This window comes from Choloepus didactylus, chromosome 8 (assembly GCF_015220235.1).
Source record: "Choloepus didactylus isolate mChoDid1 chromosome 8, mChoDid1.pri, whole genome shotgun sequence".
In the NCBI taxonomy this organism is placed as follows: Eukaryota; Metazoa; Chordata; class Mammalia; order Pilosa; family Megalonychidae; genus Choloepus; species Choloepus didactylus.
The window spans coordinates 129,955,000-129,974,706 of record NC_051314.1 but is presented as its reverse complement, the minus strand read 5'-3'; the positions used below and the strand labels follow the sequence as shown (position 1 = coordinate 129,974,706).

The following is a 19,707-nucleotide window of genomic DNA, read 5'->3' as shown; positions in this document are numbered from 1 at the left end:
TGCATGGTCATACATTTATGTGTTCACCACCTTCACCACTATCTGTATTAGAGCATCTACATTTCTTCCACAAGGCAGGAGGGAAAGTCAAAGAAGTAGAGAGGCAAAAGAAAGAGGAAAAAAAAAATGACAGCTAGGAAGCAGCAAAAGAAAAAATAACCTTAAATCAAAGTAGAATAAAGAATCAGACAATACTGCCAATGTGTCTAACATGCCTCCCCTATCCCCCCCTCTTATCTGCATTCACCTTGGTATATCACCTTTGTTACATTAAAGGAAGCATAATATAATGATTCTATTAGTTACAGTCTCTACTTTATGCTGATTGCATCCCTCCCCCAATGCCTCCCCATTTTTAACACCTTGCAAGGTTGGCATTTGCTTGTTCTCCCTCGTAAAAGAACATATTTGTACATTTTATCACAATTGCTGAATACTCTAGATTTCACCAAGTTACATAGTCCCAGTCATTATCTTTCCTCCTTTCTTGTGGTGTCTCACATGTTCCCCACCTTCCTCTCTCAACCGTATTCATAGTTACCTTCGTTCAGTGTACTTATATTGTTGTGCTACCATCTCCCAAAATTGTGTTCCAAACCATGCACTCCTGTCTTCTATCACCCTGTAGTGCTCCCTTTAGTATTTGCTGTAGGACAGGTGTCTTGTTCACAAAGTCTCTCATTGTCTGTTTGTCAGAAAATATTTTGAGCTCTCCCTCATATTTGAAGGACAACTTTGCTGGATACAGGATTCTTGGTTGGCAGTTTTTCTCTTTCAGTGTCTTAAATATATCACATCACTTCCTTCTTGCCTCCATGGTTTCTGCTGAGAGATCCGCACATAGTCTTATTAAGCTTCCTTTGTATGTAATGGATCGCTTTTCTCTTGCTGCTTTCAGGATTCTCTCTTTGTCTTTGACATTTGATAATCTGATTATTAAGTGTCTTGGCATAGGCCTATTCATATCTCTTCTGTTTGGAGTACGCTGCGCTTCTTGGATCTGTAATTTTATGTCTTTCATAAGAGATGGGAAATTTTCATTAATTATTTCCTCTGTTATTGCTTCTGCCCCCTTTCCCTTCTCTTCTCCTTCTGGGACACCAATGATACGTACGTTATTGTACTTTGTTTCATCCTTGAGTTCCCAGAGACATTGCTCATATTTTTTCATTCTTTTCTCCATCTGCTCCTTTGAGTGTAGGCTTTCAGGTGTTTTGTTCTCCAGTTCCTGAGTGTCTTCTTCTGCCTCTTGAGATCTGCTGTTGTATGTTTCCATTGTGTCTTTCATCTCCTGTGTTGTGCCTTTCATTTCCATAGATTCTACTAGTAGGTTTTTTGAACTTTTGATTTCTGCCGTATACATGTCCAGTGCTTCCTTTACAGCCTCTATCTCTTTTGCAATATCTTCTCTAAACTTTTTTTTTTTTTTAATCATCATTTTATTGAGATATATTCACATACCACGCAGTCATACAAAACAAATTGTACTTTCGATTGTTTACAGTACCATTACATAGTTGTACATTCATCACCTAAATCAATCCCTGACACCTTCATTAGCACACACACAAAAATAACAAGAATAATAATTAGAGTGAAAAAGAGCAATTGAAGTAAAAAAGAACACTAGGTACCTTTGTCTGTTTGTTTGCTTCCCCTACTTTTCTACACATCGATCCATAAACTAGACAAAGTGGAGTTTGGTCCTTATGGCATTCCCAATCCCACTGTCACCCCTCATAAGCTACATTTTTATACAACTGTCTTCGAGATTCATGGGTTCTGGGTTGTAGTTTAATAGTTTCAGGTATCCACCACCAGCTACCCCAATTCTTTAGAACCTAAAAAAGGTTGTCTAAAGTGTGCGTAAGAGTGCCCACCAGAGTGATCTCTCGGCTCGTTTTGGAATCTCTCTGCCACTGAAGCTTATTTCAGTTCCTTTCACATCCCCCTTTTGGTCAAGAAGATGTTCTCCATCCCACGATGCCGGGTCTACATTCCTCCCCGGGAGTCATATTCCACGTTGCCAGGGAGATTCACTTCTCTGGGTGTCTGATCCCACGTAGGGGGGAGGGCAGTGATTTCACCTTTCAAGTTGGCTTAGCCAGAGAGAGAGGGCCACATCTGAGCAACAAAGAGGCATTCAGGAGGAGACTCTTAGGCACAAATACAGGGAGGCCTAGCCTCTCCTTTGCAGCAACCGTCTTCCCAAGGGTAAAACTTATGGTAGAGGGCTCAACCCATCAAACCACCAGTCCCCTATGTCTGTGGTCATGTTAGCAACCATGGAGGTGGGGTAGGCGAATACCCCTGCATTCTCCACAGGCTCCTCAAGGGGGCACCACATCGTTTTTTTTTTCCTTGTTTGTCTTTTTTCTTTTTTTTTTTTTTTTAACTTTCCCTTCTGTTTTCAAATCAACTGTATGAAAAAAAAAGTTAAAAAGAAAACAAACATACAATAAAAGAACATTTCAAAGAGACCATAGCAAGGGAGTAAGAAAAAGACAACTAACCTAAGATAACTGCTTAACTTCCAACATGTTCCTACTTTACCCCAAGAAAGTTACATACTATAGCAACATTTCAGTGAACTTGTTCCTACTACATCCATCAGAAATTAACAGACCATAGTCATTTCTGGGCATCCCCAGAACGTTAAATAGCTTATCTGTTCTTCTTGGATTATTGTTCCCCCTTCCTTAATTGCTCTCTACTGCTAGTTCCCCTACATTCTACATTATAAACCATTTGTTTTACATTTTTCAAAGTTCACATTAGTGGTAGCATATAATATTTCTCTTTTTGTGCCTGGCTTATTTCGCTCAGCATTATGTCTTCAAGGTTCATCCATGTTGTCATATGTTTCACCAGATCGTTCCTTCTTACTGCCGCGTAGTATTCCATCGTGTGTATATACCACATTTTATTTATCCACTCATCTGTTGATGGACATTTGGGTTGTTTCCATCTCTTGGCAATTGTGAATAATGCTGCTATGAACATTGGCGTGCAGATATCTGTTCGTGTCACTGCTTTCCGATCTTCCGGGTATATCCCGAGAAGTGCAATCGCTGGATCGAATGGTAGCTCTATCTCTAGTTTTCTAAGGAACTGCCAGACTGACTTCCAGAGTGGCTGAACCATTATACAGTCCCACCAACAATGAATAAGAGTTCCAATTTCTCCACATCCCCTCCAGCATTTGTAGTTTCCTGTTTGTTTAATGGCAGCCATTCTAACCGGTGTTAGATGGTATCTCATTGTGGTCTTAATTTGCATCTCTCTAATAGCTAGTGAAGCTGAACATTTTTTCATGTGTTTCTTGGCCATTTGTATTTCCTCTTCAGAGAACTGTCTTTTCATATCTTTTGCCCATTTTATAATTGGGCTGTCTGTACTATTGTCATTGAGTTGTAGGATTTCTTTGTATATGCAAGATATCAGTCTTTTGTCAGATACATGGTTTCCAAAAATTTTTTCCCATTGAGTTGGCTGCCTCTTTACCTTTTTGAGAAATTCCTTTGAGGTGCAGAAACTTCTAAGCTTGAGGAGTTCCCATTTATCTATTTTCTCTTTTGTTGCTTGTGCTTTGGGTGTAAAGTCTAGGAAGTGGCCTCCTAATACAAGGTCTTGAAGATGTTTTCCTACATTATCTTCTAGGAGTTTAATGGTACTTTCTTTTATATTGAGATCTTTGGTCCATTTTGAGTTAATTTTTGTGTAGGGGGTGAGGTAGGGGTCCTCTTTCATTCTTTTGGATATGGATATCCAACTCTCCCAGCCCCATTTGTTGAAAAGACCATTATGGCTCAGTTCGGTGACTTTGGGGGCCTTATCAAAGATCAGTCGGCCATAGATCTGAGGGTCTATCTCTGAATTCTCAATTCGATTCCATTGATCTATATGTCTATCTTTGTGCCAGTACCATGCTGTTTTGGCAACTGTGGCTTTATAATAAGCTTCAAAGTCAGGGAGTGTAAGTCCTCCCACTTCGTTTTTCTTTTTTAAAGTGTCTTTAGCAATTCGAGGCATCTTCCCTTTCCAAATAAATTTGATAACTAGCTTTTCCAAGTCTGCAAAGTAGGTTGTTGGAATTTTGATTGGGATTGCATTGAATCTGTAGATGAGTTTGGGTAGAATTGACATCTTAATGACATTTAGCCTTCCTATCCATGAACATGGAATATTTTTCCATCTTTTAAGGTCCCCTTCTATTTCTTTTAGTAGAGTTATGTAGTTTTCTTTGTATAGGTCTTTTACATCTTTGGTTAAGTTTATTCCTAGGTACTTGATTTTTTTAGTTGCTATTGAAAATGGTATCTTTTTCTTGAGTGTCTCTTCAGTTTGTTCATTTCTAGCATATAGAAACATTACTGACTTATGTGCATTAATCTTGTATCCCGCTACTTTGCTAAATTTGTTTATTAGCTCTAGTAGGTGTATCGTTGATTTCTCAGGGTTTTCTAGATATAAGATCATATCATCTGCAAACAATGACAGTTTTACTTCTTTTCCAATTTGGATGCCTTTTATTTCTTTGTCTTGCCGGATTGCCCTGGCTAGCACTTCCAGCACAATGTTGAATAACAGTGGTGACAGCGGGCATCCTTGTCTTGTTCCTGATCTTAGAGGGAAGGCTTTCAGTCTCTCACCATTGAGTACTATGCTGGCTGTGGGTTTTTCATATATGCTCTTTATCATGTTGAGGAAGTTTCCTTCAGTTCCTACCTTTTGAAGTGTTTTTATCAAAAAGGGATGTTGGATTTTGTCAAATGCTTTTTCAGCATCTATTGAGATGATCAATTGATTTTTCTCTTTCGAGTTTTTAATGTGTTGTAATACATTGATTGTTTTTCTTATGTTGAACCATCCTTGCATGCCTGGAATGAACCCCACTTGGTCATGGTGTATGATTTTTTTAATGTGTCTTTGGATTCGATTTGCAAGTATTTTGTTGAGGATTTTTGCATCTATATTCATTAGGGAGATTGGCCGGTAATTTTCCTTTTTTGTAGCATCTTTGCCTGGTTTTGGTATTAGATTGATGTTAGCTTCATAAAATGAGTTAGGTAGTGTTCCATTTTTTTCAATGTTTTGAAAGAGTTTGAGTAAGATTGGTGTCAGTTCTTTCTGGAAAGTTTGGTAGAATTCCCCTGTGAAGCCATCTGGCCCTGGGCATTTATTTGTGGGAAGATTTTTGATGACTGATTGGATCTCTTTGCTTGTGATGGGTTGGTTGAGGTCTTCTATTTCTTCTCTGGTCAGTCTAGGTTGTTCATATGTTTCCAGGAAATTGTCCATTTCTTCTACATTATCCAGTTTGTTGCCATATAGTTGTTCATAATATCCTCTTATAATTTTTTTAATTTCTTCAGTATCTGCAGTTATGTCACCTTTTTCATTCATTATTTTGTTTATATGGGTCTTCTCTCTTTTTGATTTTGTCAGTCTAGCTAGGGGCTTGTCAATCTTGTTGATCTTCTCAAAGAACCAACTTTTGGTGATATTTATCCTTTCTATTGTTTTTTTGTTCTCTATGTCATTTATTTCTGCTTTAATCCTTGTTATTTCTTTTCTTGTACTTGGTTTAGGATTGGTTTGCTGTTCATTTTCTAGCTTCTTCAGTTGATCCATTAGTTCTTTGATTTTGGCTCTTTCTTCCTTTTTAATATATGCGTTTAGTGCTATAAATTTCCCCCTTAGCACTGCTTTTGCTGCATCCCATAGGTTTTGGTATGTTGTGTTCTCATTTTCATTCGTCTCTATATATTTAGCAATTTCTCTTGCTATTTCTTCTTTAACCCACTGATTGTTTAGGAGTGTGTTGTTTAACCTCCAGGTATTTGTGAATTTTCTAAGTCTCTGATGGTTATTGACTTCTAATTGTATTCCATTGTGGTCAGAGAATGTGCTTTGAATAATTTCAATCTTTTTAAATTTATTGAGGCTTGTTTTATGTCCCAGCATATGATCTATTCTGGAGAAAGTTCCGTGAGCACTAGAAAAGTATGTGTATCCTGTTGATTTGGGATGTAATGTCCTGTAGATGTCTGTTAAATCTAATTCATTTATCAGATTGTTTAGGTTTTCAATTTCCTTATTGGTCTTCTGTCTGGTTGATCTATCTATAGGAGAGAGTGATGTGTTGAAGTCTCCTACAATTATTGTGGAAACATCAATTGCTTCCTTTAGTTTTGCCACTGTTTCTCTCATGTATTTTGTGGCACCTTGATTGGGTGCATAGACATTTACGATTGTTATTTCTTCTTGCTGAATTGCCCCTTTTATTAGTATGTAGTGGCCTTCTTTGTCTCTCAAAACATCCCTGCATTTGAAGTCTATTTTATCTGAGATTAATATTGCTACACCTGCTTTCTTTTGGCTGTAGCTTGCATGAAATATTTTTTTCCATCCTTTCACTTTTAGTTTCTTTGTGTCCCTGTGTCTAAGATGAGTCTCTTGTATGCAACATATTGATGGTTCATTTTTTTTGATCCATTCTGCGAATCTATATCTTTTAATTGGGGAGTTTAATCCATTTACATTCAACGTTAAAACCGTGAAGGCATTTCTTGAATCGGCCATCTTATCCTTTGGATTATGTTTGCCATATTTTTCCCTCTCTCTATTAATATCCTTTATTGTACCCATACCGAATCTCTTTAGTACTGAACCTTTCTCCAAGTCTCTCTGTCCTGTCTTTGTTTCTCTGTCTGTAGGGCTCCCTTTAGTATCTCCAGTAGGGCAGGTCTCTTGTTAGCAAATTCTCTCAGCATTTCTTTGTCTGTGAAAAATTTAAGCTCTCCCTCAAATTTGAAGGAGAGCTTTGCTGGATAAAGTATTCTTGGCTGGAAATTCCTCTCACTCAGAATTTTAAATATATCGTGCCACTGCCTTCTTGCCTCCATGGTGGCTGCTGAGTAGTCACTACTTAGTCTTATGCTGTTTCCTTTGTATGTGGTGAATTGCTTTTCTCTTGCTGCTTTCAGAACTTGCTCCTTCTCTTCTGTGTTTGACAGTGTGATCAGTGTATGTCTCGGAGTGGGTTTTTTTGGATTTATTGTATTTGGAGTTCGCTGAGCATTTATGATTTGTGTATTTATGTTGTTTAGAAGATTTGGGAAGTTTTCCCCAACAATTTCTTTGAATACTCTTCCTAGACCTTTACCCTTTTCTTCCCCTTCTGGGACACCAATGAGTCTTATATTCGGACGTTTCATATTATCTATCATATCCCTGAGGTCCATTTCGAGTTTTTCAATTTTTTTCCCCATTCTTTCTTTTATGTTTTCATTTTCCATTCTGTCATCTTCCAGGTCACTGATTCGTTGTTCAACTTCCTCTAGTCTTGTACTATGAGTGTCCAGAATCTTTTTAATTTGGTCAACAGTTTCTTTAATTTCCATAAGATCATCCATTTTTTTATTTAGTCTTGCAATGTCTTCTTTATGCTCTTCTAGGGTCTTCTTGATTTCCTTCATATCCCGTACTAGGGTCTCACTGTTCATCTTTAGTTCTTTGAGTAGCTGCTCTAGGTGTGTCTCTTCTGGTCTTTTGATTTGGGTGCTTGGGCTTGGGTTATCCATATCGTCTGGTTTTTTCATATGCTTTATAATTTTCTGTTGTTTTTGGCCTCGTGGCATTTGCTGACCTTGATAGGGTTCTTTTAGGGTTTGTAGACCAGTTGAAGTCCTTATCTCTAATTTATCAGATCTACAGCTTCGTGGAGTACACTTTCTCTAACTAACCAGCAGGTGGCGTCCACGAGCCACCTGTTCTCCACAAGCCAGATCTCCCCTGCTTAGCCTTTTTGGTGAGTGGGGGAGTGAGTCTTGTGGGGCCCAATTGGTGTCCCAAGCTTGCGTGTGTAGTTGGTGTTGCCTGCCCTGTATGTGGGGCGTGTTTCTGGGCAGTCGGGGAGGGGGGGTGGCCCTAACAATCAAATCTCCCTGATGATCCTAGAGTTTTAAAGCTACTGCAATAGTCTAATCCTTCAGTTCAGTCCTGCCACAGTTTGTCTCTGCCACTGACCCACAAGTCTTTGGTATTGGCGTATGGCTCCTGAGACTTGCAAGTGGGCCCCTCTTCCAGGCTGTGCACCCCGGGTCCTCTGTTGAGGGATGACTGTGCTATGTCACAGGTGAGTGCCGTCCCCCCAGGGCAGTTCTGGGCTGCTGGGCTGTGTTGGGAGGCTCCCAGTCTGCCCAAATGATGGCTGAATGGGGCTCTGTCAACCCACACTGCTCCCCCTTCCCAGCTCCGGGACACCCAGCTGAGGTTGCAGGGAAGGCTAATGTCCACGCCCAGTTTTGTGGTGTGTGCCTGTTATTTGAAGCACTTCCGTCACACTGGGTTGTCTGGGGCAGCTCTGGGCTATGGGGCTGGCGATGGGCAGGAGTGTTTCCTGTCCACCAGGATGGTGGCTGTGAGCGGACACCCCTCTTTTCTTGGGAAGTTGTGTTGTTTAGTGAATTTTCTCAGCCACTGGATTATTGCCTTTTGTCTCAGAGCTCTCTTAGTTCTGCTCTTGACTTGACGTGCCCAAATTTCAATTCTTTGAAGCTTTCTGTATTGAGCTTCTTAGAGTAATTGTTTTAGAAAAAGCAAAAAGGATTTAAAAAAAAAAAAAAAAAAAAAAAAAAAAAAACGGCCCTCCTCAGAGATCTAATGGGTTATTGAAATGCTAATAGACAAAGCAACCAGGGCCATTAAGGAAAGGTGCCCAGGGCAGAGAGATCAGCCTTGCTTCGGGATTTGCATATGCGCCTGAAGGCCTGATCTCCGCCCTTCCCCTTTCTGTGTTCACCAGAACTCCAAAAATCCTCTGCTTTTATTTTGGAGTTTTTCGTGTTGTTTTTTTTCTATGCCTGTCTCCTCTCTGCTGGGCTGGCTGCTCTCAGAGTCTCTGGTGTCTGGCCTCAGTCTATCTATGGTTGGAGTTTGAATCAGTAGAATGAGTTTCCGGTAAGAGCAGCCACTGCAATTCTCCCTTCTCCTTCCTGGAGCTGACAGCCCCTCCTCCCCCGGGACTGAGCCTGGCAGGGAGGGGCGCGGGTCCCCTGGCCGCAAAAACTTACAGATTTCGCTGATCTCAGCAGTTCCACGTTTTCATGAGTGTTGTATGAAGTATGCCCAAAGACAGATTGCTCTGTGGTGTCCAGTCCACGCAGTTCCTGGCTTTTTACCTACTTTCCTGGAGGAGTAACTAAAACATACAGCTCACCAGTCTGCCATCTTGCCCCGCCTCCTCTAAACTTTTTGATTTGACTTAGCATTAGTTGTTTAAATTCCTGTATCTCAGTTGAAGGGTACGTTTGTTCCTTTGACTGGGCCATAACTTTGTTTTTCTTAGTGTAAGTTGTAATTTTCTGTTGTCTAGGCATGGTTTCCTTGGTTATCGAAATCAGGTTTTCCCAGACCAGAACAGGCTCAGGTCCCAGAGGGAAGAAATATTCAGTATCTGGTTTCCCTGCGGATGTGTCTTAGAAAATTCTCCACCCTTTGATGCCTCAGGTCACTGTGCTTTTCTGCCCAGTAGGTGATGCCTGTTAGCCTATAATTCTTGACTGGTGTGAGGAGGTATGGCCCTGTTCTCCCAGGCTCTGGGGTCTGGTTCTGAATGGAAAGGGCCCCACCCCTTTCCTCCTAGAAAAGACAGACCCCTCAGGTGGAGGACATTAGCATTTCAATGGTCTCACTCTCTGCTTGTGCTGTCTCCAGCCTTCCCAGAGTCACAGCCCTGGAAACTGAAAATGACTGGGGCTTTCTCCACTGAGCCAAAAAAGAAACAGATAGTCCCCTTCAGACCCAGTCCAAGGCAACCCTCCGGCTCTCCCGGGTCAGTCGTCACCCAAAGCCTCTGTCTGTTTTTGGGGGCTGCGTACCTGTAGTGAGCAGTTCACACTCGCTACTTAAAACCCCAGTTGGAGCTCAGCTGAGCTGTATTCGCTTGCTGGGAGAGAGCTTCTCTGTGGCACCACGCAGCTCGGCAGCTCAGGCTATGGGGGAGGGGGTCTCCCGACCTGGTTCCGCAGGTTTTACTTACAGATTTTATGCTGTGTTCTCGGGCATTCCTCCCAATTCAGGTTGGTGTATGATGAGTGGATGGTCTCGTTTGTCCCCCCGCAGTTATTCTGGATTATTTACTAGTTGTTTCTGGCTTTTTGTAGTTGTCCCAGGGGGACTACTTAGCTTCCACTCCTCTCTGTGCCGCCATCTTGCCCGAGTCCGAAATAAGTTTCTTAGCACCTTCTTATTCAGAAATTAAAGACTGCTTTTGTTTATAAGGTTGTATAGGATGACCAGGAGCAGCTAAAAGGGAATGCAGCCCATGCCAAGTTAGCTTTTTACTTAAATACTAGAATCTCCTGTTTGCCATAGCTTAGAGGCCTCCAATACTTGTGTTGTTTTCCTTTTCTAGCACATTAAGTATTAACCACTACTGGAATTGCTGAACATAATGGGCTTCGCTTAGACAGAGATTGATAACCCGTGAAAACAAAACACCTCGAGTATTATGTGATCTTCAGGAACAGAACTATGGTTTGATGTGGTTGTACAGGGTAGTCTTTTTTTTTTTTTTTTTTTTTGCAGGACAGAACTATGGTTTGATGTGGTTGTATAGGGTAGTCTTTTTTTTTTTTTTTTTTTTTGCAGGACTTACATGAGAGTCTTAGCTTACAGCCTTTTCTGTGATAGGGAATATTGATAGTATTAAAAAGCAAAATTATGAATCTTATAGTGTTAGTAATGTATTTAACAGCTTGAAAGAGTGTAAGAATGGTGGCAAGATTTATAGTAGTTCAAGGTCAAATTTGCCTTGATATTGTATCTTTGCATTGAAAAAAATATATTCTTGAGCATTTTCCCTTAGAGCAAGAAATTGTTGTGTAATGAAAATTGTATTTGCATGTTGATTTGCAGTTGGTCATTTTTCCCTTTGTATAATGTGCCCTGACTGTGACCATCAGTTCATACTTAAAATAATTTGAATCTAATATCTTTACTTGAGGGGAAGAGTTCCCTACTGGTATAGGAAGAAGGGTAGGTAATTGTGTAGTAAAATAAAATCAGTCATTTGAACTTTTATGTAACATTTAGATGTTAAGACAGATAGTTTGTACTTTGTATTGTTTTATTACTTCATTTTGCATGTTGTATTGTTATCATCACTAAAATACTCTGAGCAGCAATCCAAGAAAATCATTACAGTACTTAATTATTCCTTAGGAAGATACATATTTAATGAAACAAAGTCTCAGATCTTTTGGGATGGTGTCTGGGTTAATCTGCTTTCAAATATCCATTGATTATTTCCTTTTAAGACATGTTTACCTTTATTGAAGCTGTCCATCCATATTGCAGTTCATATTTTACAAATGTATGTATGTTCGGAATTACATACCATAAAGGAGGGTCTAGAACAATAGTAGCTTTTATCTCCCAGAAATTCCTTTGTGTATCCCACTAACTTCTTGTTTCTATTAGTTCCCTTTGTTTTTCATTCCTTTGTTGCTCCTTTCCTGCCTTTTTTTGGGTGAATCAAATGTGTTTTTTTAGTGTTTTATTTCCTTTATTGACTTCTTGGCTATACTTGTTTTAATCATAGTTTTAGTGATTGCTGTAGGGCTAACAGTGCATCTTTAACTTACTGAAGTCATCTTTTTTTTTTTTTAACAACCCTTTGGAAATATAAAAACCATTCTTAGCTTTCAGGCCATATAAAAACAGGCTGCCAATTAGATTTGGCCCACAGACTGTAGTTTGGCAATCCCTGCTCTACACATTTGTCCTTTGCCTGCTGGCTCCCTTCTGTCAAATAGGGGGCGTTAGAGAAAATAAAAGGCCAAAACAGTAAAAAAGGACTTGATCTTTTCTGTTGTTTTTTTCTCTTTTCTTGTCATCATCATTTACTGTGCATGCTTTCACCCTTGCAACAGCAGTTGGTTCCAGTTTCCAGATTTTGTTTTTTTTCCCTCCATACCCCCGAAGCCAACTACATCATGTACCCTCAGAGATAGCAAAATTGACTGGCCAGTTCTTCTGTTTCAGAGGTCTGGGTCCCAATTCTGTAGGGCCTTTTCTCTTAAGATTTTAGGTTCTAATAACTCCATCTCTTTTTCTTTGTCCCTTCAAGCCCTAGGATGATAATGCTTTTCCTGTAGTTAACTATATTGATGCCACCTCATTGTCTCCTTTTACCTTCTCAGGCCTTCAGTGTACATATAACTGGTTCTCTATATTAAATTCTAATCTATTTAAATACCTGGTATGGGTTTTGTCTTCTTGTCTGCACACTGACCATTAAAGCTATACAGGTGAGCTTATGGAAATTAACTCCATGGGAGCATCCTCTGAGTCCTCAAATCTTCATTAGACCTATCAGGAGTTGTATAATTTGTATATTGTCATTCAGGGTCTTCACTGTGTTAAGAGCAATTGGTAAGCTTCTAGGGTTTGGAAACCTTTAGAGAGGATTAAATGGTTTGCAAATTTAAGATGTTGCATCTAAACTTTTCTTCTCTTCTTAAGTCCTTCTTTTCTTTTCTTTTCTTTTCTTTTAAAGGGTCAGGGTTCCATAACTTGTTGGTATAGAAGTTTTTATGGGCTGTAGACTGTAAAAAAAAAGTAGATAGTACTTTCCTGTAGGTTTGTTATCACTATGGTGTTCTATTTTGTTTGAGCTTTACTGTGTTCCCTTTGACTTGAAACTATGGTCATCAATGTTTTCTCCCCAGTGGACATTTTCTATCTTATTTTATATCGTATATCTAATTTTTTAAAAGTAAATTCAGTTTTCTGACATATATTCACATACCATACAGTCATCCATGGTGTACAATCAGCTGTTCACAGTACCATCATACAGTCATGCATTCATCACCCCAGTCTTATTTTTGAACATTTTCCTTACATCAGAAAGAATCAGAATAAGAATAAAAAATAAAAGTAAAAAGGAACACATCCCCCCCATCCCACCCTATTTTTCATTTAGCTTTTGTCCCCATTTTTCTACTCATCCATCCATACACTAGATAAAGGGAGTGCGATCCACGAGGTTTTCATAATCACACTGTCACCCCTTGTAAGCTACATTGTTATATAATTGCTTTCAAGAGTCCAGACTACTGGGTTGGAGTTTGGTAGTTTCAGGTATTTGCTTCTAGCTATTCCAATACATTAAAACCTAACAGGTGTTATCTATATAGGCTCATCTTCTCCACTTTTTATAAAAAAGTGACCTCTCAACTCCATTTGAAATCTGTCAGTCACTGAAACGATTTCGTTTCATTTCCCATCCCCCTTTTGGTCAAGAAGATATTCTCAATCCCATGATGCCGGGTCCAGATTCATCTCCGGGAGTCATATCCTGCGTTGCCAGGGAGATTTATACCCCTGGGAGTCAGGTCCCACATAGAGGGGAGGGCACCTGCCAAGGTGGCTTAGTTAGAGAGAGAGGACCACATCTGAGCAACAAAGAGGTATTCAGAGGGAGACTCTTAGGCATAATTATCATATATTTAATTTTAATGTCATATTTTTTATTATATTAGAAGCTTTAACCTGAAAGCCTGCATTTAGATCCTTGTCATAGGTTAATGGTTCTAATTCTGAATACCCGTCCTTGTTTCTTCTGCAGGATACAGCCAGTGTGAAGTCCTCTAGCAGTTTGGAACCCAATCTTTTTTGTGATGAGGAGATTCCCATTAAGTCTGAGGAGGTGGTGACCCACATGTGGACAGCTCCTTCATTCTGTGCAGAACATGCTTATTCTTCTGCTTCTAAGAGTTGCTCTCAAGGTATTACCCTTTATAAAAAGTGGAGAAGATGAGCCTAAAGCCCGATGAGAAGCATTGTATTAATCAAAACCATTTATGGATTAATACTTTCTGAATTCAATATGATTTCCTGGCCATGAAATGCTAACAGAATCTGAAAATGCTATTTGGTTAGGAAAAGTCAGCCTCTATTTGCATTTTCTATCATTAAATGATCACCATAAAAAACTTACATAAATTGTAGAATCCTAATCAGATCTTTAAAGGCTCTCTAGTCCAGTTTCTCATCTCTGTAAAATCCCTGTTAGTCATTTAACCCCGTATTTGATCATTACCAGTTGTTGAGGAACTCACTGCTTTTTAAGAATATTCATTCTAGTTTGGATAGGTTTCATTGTTGGAAAGTTCTTCCTTTCTTTGGTGGATGATTTCTCCATTATGTTCACTTTTTGTTTCCCCAATGAAATAATTCACATGGCTTTAGGTCACACATGTAGAAGATTGAGAATTTTATGGAACTGTATATTATTGTCTGTTCATTAGGAAGATAATTATTTATAAAGGGCAGCTATATGCTTAATTTTTTTGGTATACCCTAAAATGGAGAGAGCATGAATTAGACACCTCCACAGCCCCCCGCCACCGCACACTGCCCTAGGCCGCAGGATAAAGAATTTAATAAGGAACCAATTTTTTAGAGTGGATCTTGGAATTCTAGATTTTTTTGTTCTTCATTGGTTTTTAATTTCATTTTCACTTTTATATTGATGCAGTGACTCCAGATATTTAAATAAAGTCAGTAGTGGAAAAGGAGGGACCATTCCCCTAAATATTTACTTTGAAAACATTACAGTTTTTCCATAGTTTTCATTTTTTTGTTTGGTCTTGTGTTTGGTTCATGTTTGGGTTTTTTTTGGTTTGTTTTGGAAAGGTTCTAGTACCCCGAGGAAACAACCTCGGAAAAGCCCTTTGGTACCCCGAAGTTTGGAACCCCCAGTGTTGGAGTTGTCACCTGGAGCTAAAGCCCAGCTGGAAGAACTTATGATGGTTGGAGATCTCCTAGAAGTATCTCTGGATGAGACTCAGCACATATGGCGTATTTTACAGGCCACACACCCACCCTCTGAAGATAGATTCCTGCATATTATGGAGGTATGTATTTAAACAGTAGTTTCGAAGCTGTTTAGAATGCTCAGGTTCCTTGAGGTACCCCATGTGGTAAGAGAATGGCTGAGTGGGCAATGTTCTGGCTCTCTTATCTTCCACTTAAGCCAAAGTAGCGCTGCTTTATGGTTTTCTTTATTGAGATTTTATGTAACATTTAATTTGAAAACGTCATATTTGTCAAAGAGAAATAGAGGGGAGGGAAGGAAGTGCCCATTTTAGAACAACCTTTTTGCCCAGACCTCTACTGTTGGAGGGCCCAAAGTTAAGCAGTGTAGAATATAGTGGTTAAAAAAAGGGATGGTTAACTAGAACTAGGTTGGGATGGGAGGGAGAGTCCACATTCATATTTTATACTTGCACAGCAGTTAGCAATTGTCTCAATGTTTTTATATCCATGATTTCATTTGATCCTCACATAATCCTGAAGGGAGATGGGAGAGGGCAATTATTTAGCCCACTCTACATATGAGGAAATTAAGGATCAGAGAGGTAGAAACTTGCCTAAGGTCACAATCTAGTAAAAACCAAACCTGGATGCTAAGTCTGGGAACTCAGGCAACTACTCCTAGTATTTTTTTCATTAGCCTCCTTGTTTCCATTTAATGGGATAGTAAAATGTCACCAACCGTCACATATTTAGCATATTATTGGTTCTCTATTTTTGGTTTAGAAATTAAATTGAAGGTAGCCTAATTTAGTGTTTTACATTATATAAAGCATTTCCTTCACGTCCATTATCTCATCTGACTTTTACATATAAAGAAACAAAGTATTAACAGGTTAAATGTCTTCGTCAAGATATTGATAGATTTAATTCAATATTCTTCCAGATTTTGCTGATTCTTAAGTTTCTGTCAAAGATTCTCAGGTCTTAAGTCTGTGGAAAAATGAACTCGCCTCAGATGTTATTTCCTAAGTAATTATCAAGTTACATTATATTTTTCGTGTTTTTCTTTCTACCTCCACCTCTTCTTTGTTATTAAATACACTCCGCTGTTAATTTTAAATGTTGATTACACTGGTACATAATAGCATAAATATTAGAAAGTTGAAAAGAAAATTCTTTCCCTTTATCACATCAGCTGTAGTCTAGTCCTTGCCAAAATCACTACATACCCTTTGTTAATGAGCTTTTGGATACAATTTTATATGTCTTGCTGGCATTTTTGATAACTTCTTAACCAACAAGAATTTAATAATTGAGTTAATAAAGAGCTTTAGTAATGGTGAGACCCCAAAAAAGTTATTAGGTAATGTAGAAAATTCATAGATGCTACATCCTAGATTAATACCTGCTAACAATGACTGTTTTTGTCCTTTTTTCCCTAGTAAGCTAAAAATAAGATAGAAATGTTTTAGAGCTTGTCACTATTTTTTCCTTTATTTTCATTTAACATTTGCCTTCTTAAAATGTCTTTTAAATGTCTTAAGAATAACACTTTTTAAGGTCTTGCTTTAAAATTGTTTCTAATTTTATATTTTTGAAGGATGACAGCATGGAAGAGAAACCGTTAAAAATAAAAGGAAAGGATTCTTCAGAGAAGAAACGGAAACGGAAGTTAGAAAAGGTAGAACAGCTTTTCGGAGAAGGCAAACAAAGTCCAAGGAGTTGAAGAAAATAGACAAACCTAAAAAGAAGAAACTAAAATTAAGTACAGATAAATCAAAGGAGCTGAACAAACTGGCCAAGAAACTGGCAAAAGAAGAAGAGAGAAAGAAAAAGAAGGAGAAGGCTGCTGCAGCCAAGGTTGAGCTTGTGAAAGAGAATACTGAAAAGAAGAGAGAGAAAAAAGTGCTGGACATCCCCTCAAAGTATGACTGGTCGGGAGCAGAGGAATCTGATGATGAGAATGCAGTATGTGCAGCACAAGACTGCCAAAGGCCCTGCAAGGACAAGGTGAGTTTCAACTCTGTGTAGTCAAATATGAGAGAGGACAAGGATTAACAGTCATTTATGTGATACAGTGGTAGTCTGGTTTTGATTCCAGGATTTGGGTCTCCAACATGATCTGCTTTCTAGGTTTCTATAAACAGTTTTGAATCATGGGGCTCCTAGGTCAGTGGGCTTAATAGAAGTTATTACATTTTAAAAATCTTATGCTTGGTGAACATAATGAAATTAGAGCAGAGATAAGCTATGTGATAACCCATGGAGACAGTACATTTCATATACAGGAGGCATCAGTTTCAGAATAATCTGTGCTTTCCATTTAAGGTGAATCAGAGAACTAAATGCCTTGTCAGTTAGCCACAGTGCCTGAAAAAATTCCTGGGCCAGTGTTTATGTAAGAGCTGTGGCAAATTGCATTAAGATTAAGTTGTTTAAAGACCTAAAACTAAGGAGTTGTTTCTTCCCTTTCGGTCTGTATCTTATTCATGCTCAGGCCTATGTGCACTCTCCTGAATGGAGTATATATTTTTTCAAATCCCTTGCATAAATCCTGTGAAAGTTACTATAGGTCTGACCAAATCCAGAGACTGCACTTTCTCTTAGGAGGCAACTCTTTAATGGTCTTAAAATTGATCAGCTTAAACACAGGAACTCCTATCTCAGGATCCAGCACTAAGCATAGCCCTCTTTTAGTCAAGCTTTTAATGTTTTCTTTTTAAGTGAGGCAGATTTTAAGATTTCAAAAATGCTAGATGAAATGTAACTTCAGATGACTTAACATTTTAAAAAACAGTACACCCTAAATTTTACTATCTTTACCTAAGTTTTTAGATTAACTGTTCAAACTCAGGGGTGGTCTACAACAAACAGTCCTGAATTCTAAAGCTATTTGGAAATTTTTCAACCCTTAATTTTAGGTTTATTAATTATGTGACTGCTATTCTTTAGGTAATATTTACTACATGAAATTCTGAGAAATTCTGTGTTTCCCTTCTCAAATATACATTTTTAGAGCTTGAAAGGGATCAAGAAGTCACCTAGTCAAAGTACTTTCTTTTAGAAATGATGAAACAGACACAGTGAAGATAAATGATGTGGCCACAGTCACAGAGCTAATTAGTGGCAAAACCAAAAGTAGAACCCTGGTTCCCTGGCCCCCAGACCAGTCTGTCTTCAGTATTGGTGCAGTATTGAGGTCCACTTGTGTTGAGATACAAGTAAAAAACATTCCACAACTAAATGACATTTATCTTTAAATTACTCTTATAAATATATAGTCCCACCTATCAGGGATGACAGCTGTAAATTTTCTAGTGTGGCTTTCCATTCCTTTTTCTATAGATTTGTTTTGTATAGTTGTCATACTGTTTACTTTTGTTTCTTGCTATATTCATTTCCTAAGCATTTCTTATATAAACACTTAAGCATTTTAGTAGATACATTATGTGTGTGTGTTATTTTTATCTTTTATTTTGAATTTATTCACATCTGAATTTATTAAAGAGGCTGATGGAGGGTTAACTGTCTCTTTTTGGGTGCAGAAGTATTAGCAACTCAGTGTTGGCAGAACCTTCTCCTTTTTCTTTCCCTTAACAAATTTTATAGCAGTCTCGGGGCCAGTGCAAGAAATGGTGATTTTTAATTTTAAGTTTTTCTGTCTTCCTTTCTACATTATTGTAGTTTATATTCATTATGATTCTTTTACCTTCTCTTTTTTCTCCTTTTCACTTCAGTAGTCTCTCTCCTTTCTACAACCCACCTTCTTAAGTGTGGTTTGGTTCATTTATTAACCCTGTTTTCTTCTTATAACATAAACTCTACCATCAGTTTCTTTTTTTCATCTGCTATAAAACCGTTAACATTTGCCCTGCTTACTTTCACAGGGTTATGAGGATAGGATGAGGTAATCTATGAAAACACTTGTTAAGTAAAAATGCAATATAAAAGTTGAGACATCATTATTTTTAAGTGAGCCCTGAGATTGCTCCTAATATTATAGATGTTTTCTTTAAAATCTAGAATGCGATCATAAACATTTTGATGGAGCAGAAGATTTAGCTTAAAACTTAAAGGTGAGCAGTATATGTCATAACCAGTCATTAGCTTACAAAAAGGAGATTTAGTAAGTGTTGTATTTGTATAATATGCTCAATTTTAAATAGAAATTATTTTATATTACAGACATTTTCTTTTGTTGCTATTTGTAATTTTTATGCTTCTCCAAGTCTGTTACTAACACTAGGTTTAGTAAATAAAAGATGTGTTTCTTTGAAAGTTTATAAAGAATTTTGCAACTTTCTCAATTTGAAGTATAATGTCTCTCTAAGAAAACCAAATTAATAAATACCTGGCACACATCTTCAGAACAAATATGATGAAAAGAATGCTTTCTCAAGAACACTCTAAGTTCTTAAAAATAATATGCAGCAAAAGTAACTTCTAGTATTCATTCTTCTTTAAGTGAATTTGCCATTACCGTTTTTTATCTGTAATTCCTGTGATTCCCTCTCCCCACCCAAATTGTAGATTTTCTTATAAAGTTAGAGGAAAGATTGCTTGAATATACCTGGCCTCAACTTTCAAGATGTTTTAGAAAGAGAAAAGAAAAATATCAGAACAATGTAAAGGTTTTTTAAAAACTTTGTCTCTTCCATCAATTCTGAAATTAATTACAAAATAATAATGGGAAGCTATTTTCAAAAATTACATTTAAAGTTCAGAATCTTTTTCTTCCTGAACTCTGTCCCCTTCATTCAGTCTTATTGCTACAAAAAGTAAAACAATGTAACTTGAAAGAATGAATTCTTTCAGGCTAATATTTAAGTAACATTTTTTCTATATTAGAATAAGTACTTAATCATTTTAATGTTT

At 38.0% G+C, this 19,707-nt stretch overlaps 1 protein-coding gene across 1 annotated transcript in view; it reads left to right on the top strand.

The window, feature by feature from the left end:
* Positions 1-19,707, top strand: part of KDM5A (lysine demethylase 5A) — a 126,004-nt gene that overhangs the window by 98,343 nt on the left and 7,954 nt on the right. Inside the window, 4 exon segments of the mRNA XM_037845025.1 lie at positions 13,640-13,799; positions 14,710-14,930; positions 16,433-16,538; positions 16,541-16,842. Coding sequence (XP_037700953.1) covers positions 13,640-13,799; positions 14,710-14,930; positions 16,433-16,538; positions 16,541-16,842 — 789 coding nt within the window.